This window comes from Staurois parvus, unplaced genomic scaffold (genome assembly GCF_062004578.1).
Source record: "Staurois parvus isolate SC_StPar_1 unplaced genomic scaffold, SC_StPar_1.0 ptg000140l, whole genome shotgun sequence".
Taxonomy (NCBI): Eukaryota; Metazoa; Chordata; class Amphibia; order Anura; family Ranidae; genus Staurois; species Staurois parvus.
This window is the reverse complement of record NW_028317936.1, coordinates 1,210,001-1,217,500: the sequence shown is the minus strand read 5'-3', so window position 1 is coordinate 1,217,500 and position 7,500 is coordinate 1,210,001. Positions and strand designations below refer to the sequence as shown.

At 37.4% G+C, this 7,500-nt stretch overlaps 1 protein-coding gene across 1 annotated transcript in view; it reads left to right on the top strand.

The window, feature by feature from the left end:
- LHX6 (LIM homeobox 6) overlaps nt 1-7,500 on the top strand; it is a 181,671-nt gene that overhangs the window by 774 nt on the left and 173,397 nt on the right. The window contains exon 1 of the mRNA XM_089673539.1: nt 1-61. This exon is cut by the window's left edge and continues 774 nt beyond it. Within this exon, the coding sequence (XP_089529665.1) occupies nt 1-61 (61 nt within the window). The remainder of the gene's footprint in view (nt 62-7,500) is intronic.

The window sequence follows — 7,500 nt, the reverse complement described above, 5'->3', positions numbered from 1 at the left end:
GAATGTCGCCCCTCATTCAGAGGGCAACAACCTGGACCCAGAAGTGGACTCTGCAGGAAAGGTGAGGTTCGACACCTTTGTCTTTTCTCTTTTATTCTGTCCTCTGTGCACAAAGGGTTAATGAGAGCAACCAAAATCTTCAGATCACAGGAGCTCCATTCACAAAGCTAGCACAGCCGATCCTTCTTTGCCTGGAAGTGGCAGTTCGGCTCAGCCGAGTCCGATGCCACCTGAAAGTGACAGTTATATAGCTGGAAGCAGCGATCCCTATCCTTAGGTTTCATTCTCTAAGCTAGCTTCCTCGTTTTCACAAAAGTGACAGTTCTGTTAAATTGGGTGCAATAACATCTAAAAAAAGTGACATTTTCTGTTCAATTGAGTCCAATGGCATCTAAAATGACAGTCGCTTAGCTAGAAATAACGATCCTTATTCTCCATTAACAAAGCTAACATATGCGGATCTTTTTTTGCAACAAAAGTGACAGTTCTGTTCAATTGAATCCAATAACATCTAAAAAAAAGTGACAGTTCTTTTCAATTGAGTCTAATGGCATCTAAAAATGACAGTCATTTAGGTAGAAATAACGATCCTTATTCTCCATTAACAAAGCTAACATATCCGGATCTTTTTCGCAACAAAAGTGACAGTTCTGTTCAATCGAGTCCAATAACATCTAAATTAAAGTGACAGTTCTGTTCAATTGAATCTAATGGCATCTAAAAATGACAGTCATTTAGCTAGAAATAACGATCCTTATTCTCCATTAACAAAGCTAACATATGCGGATCTTTTTTGCAACAAAAGTGACAGTTCTGTTTAATCGAGTCCAATAACATCTAAAAAAAAAGTGACAGTTCTGTTCAATTGAGTCTAATGGCATCTAAAATGACAGTCATTTAGCTAGAAATAACGATCTTTATTCTCCATTAACAAAGCTAACATATGCAGATCTTTTTTGTGACAAAAGTGACAGTTCTGTTCAATTGAGTCCAATAACATCGAAAAAAAAGTGACAGTTCTGTTCAATTGAGTCTATTGGCATCTAAAAATGACAGCCATTTAGCTAGAAATAACGATCCTTATTTCCCATTAATAAAGCTAACATATCCGGATCCTTTTGTTACAAACGTGACAGTTCTGTTCAATTGGGCCCAATAACATAAAAAAAAAGTGACAGCCACATATCTGAAAATAGCGATCCTTATTTGCCCTATTATTTTTTTATTTTGCAACAAAAATGACAGTTCTGTTTATCTGAGTCAAATGGCATCTAAATAAAAGGGACACTCGCAGCTGAAAATAGCGATCCCTATCCTCTATTAACAAAGCTAACACGCAAGGATACTTATTGCAACAAAAGTGACAGTTCTGTTCAATTGAGTCCAATGGCATCTAAAAATAACAATCACAGCTAGAAATAACGATCCTTATTCTCCAGGAACAAAGCTAACATATCAGGATCCTTTTTGCGACAAAAGTGACAGTTCATTTCAATTGAGTCCAATAGCATTTAAAAAAGTGACAGTCACATATCTGAAAATAGCGATCCTTATTTGTCCCTATTATTTTTTTTTTATTGTGCAACAAAAACGACAGTTGTGTTTAACTGAGTCAAATGGCATCTAAAATAAAGGGACACTCGCAGCTGAAAATAGCGATCCCTATCCTCTGTTAACAAAATCCACACCAAAGGTTCCTTATTGCAACAAAAGTAACAGTTCTGTTCAATTGAGTCCAAAGGCATCTAAAAATGACAGTCACCGCTAGAAATAACGATCCTTATTCTCCATGAACAAAGCTAACATATCAGGATCCTTTTTGCGACAAAAGTGACAATTCTGTTCAATTGAGTCCCATAGTATCTAAAAAAAGTGACAGTTAAAGCTGGAAATAGCGAACCCAATTCATCTTTATTGTTCTTATTTTGCAATAAAAGTGACAGTTCTGTTTAATTGAGTCAAATGACATCTAATAAAAAGGTGACAGTCACATTTGGAAATAGCGATCCCTATCCTCTAATAACAAAGTTAACACACAAGGATCCGTATTGCAACAAAAGTGACAGTTCTGTTCAATTGAGTCCAATGAGATTTTAAAGCCACAGCTTAAAATAAGGATCCTTATAGGCTCAGGGGTCGATGTGAACGCTGCTCTACCCAAATATGAGGATTAGATCGCTAAGCTTCAATTCACAACAGGATAAGGATTCTTATTTTTATTTTTTTTTTCTCCAAAGGTGACAGTTCTGTTCAGTTGAATCCAATGCCTTTTGAAAATGTCAGTCACCTAGGTGGAAATAGCGATCCTTATCCTTGGGCTCCATTCACATTCCTAATTTCCACAAAAGTGACAGTTCTGTTCAGTTCAGTTCAATGAGATTTTAAAATGACAGCTGAAAATACAGATCCCTATTCTCCTTTTCCAACCCGGCACACCAGTATAAGGATCCTTATTTTCACAAAACGGCAGTTCTTCTTTATTCCAATGAAATTTTAGAATGAATGCTGAAAATAAAGATCCTTATCATTAGGTTCTAGGACCATTCCAGGCAAACGCACCAATATAAACTTCCTTTATTTTTCCCCTAAAAAATTTAATTATTTTTTAGCCCAATAAAAAAGTGACAGTTGAAAATACAAATCCTTATCGTTAGGCTTTAGGACCATTCCAGCCTGACACACCAGTGTAAGGATCCTTATTTCCACAAAAGATCCAAAAAGTCCAAAACGATATTTAAATGACAGTCGAAAATAAAGATCCTTATCCCTGTCTGGGAACTGACGTTTGTGAATGGATCTGTAGCCTTCAACGATGCACATGGGAAAGAATTCTGTCTAAAATAAATACACTTTCTTAAGATATGGCATTCTGGATATTGGGGATACATGACATTCTGGATATTGGGGACACATGACGTTCTGGATATTGGGGACACATGACGTTCTGGATATTGGGGACACATGATGTTCTGGATATTGGGGATACATGACATTCTGGATATTGGGGATACGTGGCATTCTGGATATTGGGGACACATGACGTTCTGGATATTGGGGACACATGACATTCTGGATATTGGGGACACATGACGTTCTAGTTATTGGGGATACATGACATTCTGGATATTGGGGATACATGGCATCCTGGATATTGGGGACACATGGCATTCTGGTTATTGGGGATACATGACGTTCTGGATATTGGGGATACATGACATTCTGGATATTGGGGACACATGACGTTCTGTATAGTGGGCAGGGGCGGTCTGACCATTTGGAAACTAGGGCACTGCCCGAGGGCCCGGGGTCAGTAGGGGGCCCCATGAGATGCCCCTGGTACCTTTTTCATAGGCTTTTTTGAGTTTAGGCAAAGACACAGGGGCCCCATGATCCCCTATTGCCCGAGGGCCCCATGAGTTGTCAGTCCGCCCCTGATATTGGGGATAAATGATATTCTGGATATTGGGGACGCATGACGTTCTGGATATTGGGGACACATGATATTCTGGATATCGGTGATACATGACATTCTGAAGTTTAGGATTAGATGAGATTCTGGATATTGGGGATACATGATATTCTGGATATTAGGGATGCATGGCAATCTGAATATTGGGGATACATGACATTCTGGATATTGGGGATACATGGCATTCTGCATTTTGGGATTACGTGACATTCTGGATATTGGGGATATATGATCTTGTGGACAGTGGGACTATATTACATTCTGGAGAATGAAGCTTTATGACATTTTGGGGATTGGGGTTCTGTGATTTTATAGGGATTGGGGATATATGACATTCTGAGGTTTGGGGTTCTATGCCATTCTGGATACTGGGAAATATGGCATTCATCCTGGATATTAGAGTTCTGTGACATTCTGGACATTGGGGTTATGTGACATTATGGGGTTTGGAGATGCAGTATATGACATGAAGGAGGTTGGAGATATATGTCATTATTAAGATTAGGGATATTTGACATTCTGGAGATTGGGGTTCTATGCCATTCTGAATAATTGGGAATATGGCAACCTGGATATTGGAGTTGTATGACATTCTGGAGATTGGGGATACATGACATTATGGGGTTTGGAGATATATGACATTAAGGAGATTGGGGCTTTATGACATTTTGGATCATGGCGATATATGACATTCTGGAGATTGGGGATATTTGGCATTATAGGGATTAGATATATATGACCTGGATATTGGAGATGTGTAACATTATGGAGGTTGGGGGGCTCTATGATATTTTGGACATTGGGGATATATGGCATTCTAGATATTGGAGATATATGACTGCCTTGATATTTGGGATATATGAAATTATGGATATTGGGGATATATGACTTTCTGGATATTGGGGATATATGACATTATGGATATTGGGGATATATGATTTTCTGGATATTAGGGATATATGACATTACAGGGTTTGGGAGTATATGATATTCGGGATATTGGGGATATATGACATTATGGATATTGTGGATATATGACTTTCTAGATATTGGGAATATATGACATTCTGGATATTGGGGATATATGAAATTACAGGGACTGGGAATATCTGACATTCTGGATATAGGGGCTATATGACATTACAGGGACTGGGAATATATGACATTCTGGATGTAGGGAATATCTGACATTCTGGATATAGGGGATATATGAGATTACAGGGACTGGGAATATATGACATTCTGGATATAGGGGATATATGACATTACTGGGACTGGGAGTATATGACATTCTGGATATAGGGGATATATGACATTACTGGGACTGGGAGTATATGACATTCTGGATATAGGGGATATATGACATTACAGGGACCGGGAATATATGACATTCTGGATGTAGGGAATATCTGACATTCTGGATATAGGGGATATATGAGATTACAGGGACTGGGAATATATGACATTCTGGATATAGGGGATATATGACATTTAAGGGACTAGGAATATCTGACATTCTGGATATAGGGAATATCTGACATTCTGGATATAGGGGATATATGACATTACAGGGACTGGGAATATATGACATTCTGGATATAGGGAATATATGACATTACAGGGACTGGGAATATCTGACATTCTGGATATAGGGGATATATGACATTCTGGATATAGGGGATATATGACATTACTGGAACTGGGAGTATATGACATTCTGGATATAGGGGATATATGAGAATAAAGGGACTGGGAATATCTGACAATCTGGATATAGGGGATATATGACATTCTGGATATAGGGGATATATGACATTACAGGGACTGGGAATATCTGACATTCTGGATATAGGGGATATATGACATTACAGGGACTGGGAATATCTGACATTCTGGATATAGGGGATATATGACATTACAGGGACTGGGAATATTTGACATTCTGGATATAGGGGATATCTGACATTTTAGCCCAATCACATGGGTGTCTTGAATATAAATCCATTTCTACATTCAGTTTAAGAGTCTGTGTTTTTATTGCATAAATGGGGAGGAAAAAAAATCGATTTTTAATTGGAAGCATTAGAACTGAAATGTGCAATTCTTCGGGCGGCCTGATGGAAGGTGTGATTGACAGCTGGAATTGACACTTGCAGCCTCTTATCCGGGCATTTTCTGCAGTTTCTAATTGCAGGTAGTTTGTGTGTTTTTTCCCCCCTTGCCTGCTTTGGATTACATGGGAACGAAACGATTACCTCAAGAGGCATGGGTTAAGTGCAGGGAAAAAAAATCAATCTAGATTCAAATTGCTTCATTAAAAAGACACATCTTTTGTTGCAAATGGTTTAAATGCCTTCTAGATTTGTTGTCTGGAGCCGGTTTATATAGGCGGACTGGAATATAAAGGGGAAGTTGGTGGCATTTAAACCAGCTTGGTAGGACTGAGGCTTTTCCTGGCAATATCTCCTGAGGGTTGAAGTCCCACCAAAGGAACCTCCAACAGGGGACACCTAGGGGCTTGGATATCTTCAGTCCTCCTCACAGCATGGTAAGAGATGATCCATACTTGGGTTATTATGGGATGGAATGTTCTGTGTAGACAGGAGGGGAGCTTGTTAGTAGATGGCATGTCAGGAGGTCACGTAGAGGAGCAGAAGGAAGGGAAGGATTGCCATTGATGGGGACCTACCTTCCACTGGATGCACCTGATCACTGAGGGGTGCACAGACTGTGTGTAGACACCAGGAGATTCTGAGGGGAGCGGATTCACAAAGCAACACCAGGAGATTCTAGGATAAGCAAAGACACATGTATTCACAAAGTAACATTCTACAATGTAATGCCAGGGACTTCTAAGATAAGCGAAGACATACATAAACAAAGGAACATCTTACAATAAGTAACAAAGAAGTAACACCAGCAAAGACACATCAAAACCAAGAAAAATTTTATAAAATAATACCATCAAAGATACATATATACAAAGTAACAACAAGAGATTGTAAGATAAGGAAAGACACATACTGTGTATACAAAGTAACATTTTATAAAGTAGCATGCACCAAGACACATATATACAAAGTAACATTTTGTAAAGTAGCATGAGCCAAGACATATATATACATATATACAAAGTAACATTTTATAAAGTAGCATGAGCCAAGATACATATATACAAAGTAACATTTTATAAAGTAGCATGAGCCAAGATACATATATACAAAGTAACATTTTGTAAATAACACCATCATAGACACATATATACAAAGTAACATTTTCTAAAGTAGCATGAGCCAAGACACATATATACAAAGTAACATTTTATAAAGCAGCATGAGCCAAGACACATATATACAAAGTAACATTTTATAAAGCAGAATGAGCCAAGACACATATATACAAAGTAACATTTTATAAAGTAGCATGACCCAAGACACATATATACAAAGTAACATTTTCTAAAGTAGCATGAGCCAAGACACATATATACAAAGTAACATTTTATAAAGCAGCATGAGCCAAGACACATATATACAAAGTAACATTTTATAAAGTAGCATGACCCAAGACACATATATACAAAGTAACATTTTATAAAGTAGCATGAGCCAAGACACATATATACAAAGTAACATTTTATAAAGCAGCATGAGCCAAGACACATATATACAAAGTAACATTTTATAAAGTAGCATGACCCAAGACACATATATACAAAGTAACATTTTATAAAGTAGCATGAGCCAAGACACATATATACAAAGTAACATATTATAAAATAGCATGAGCCAAGATTCATATATACAAAGTAACATTTTATAAAGTAGCATGAGCCAAGACACATATATACAAAGTAACATATTATAAAATAGCATGAGCCAAGACACATATATACAAAGTAACATTTTATAAATAACACCAGGAGATTCTAGAATAAGCAAAGACATATATTCACAAAGTAACGTACAAAGTAACACCAGGAAATTCTAGGATAAGAAAAGACATATGTATTCACAAAGTAACATTCTACA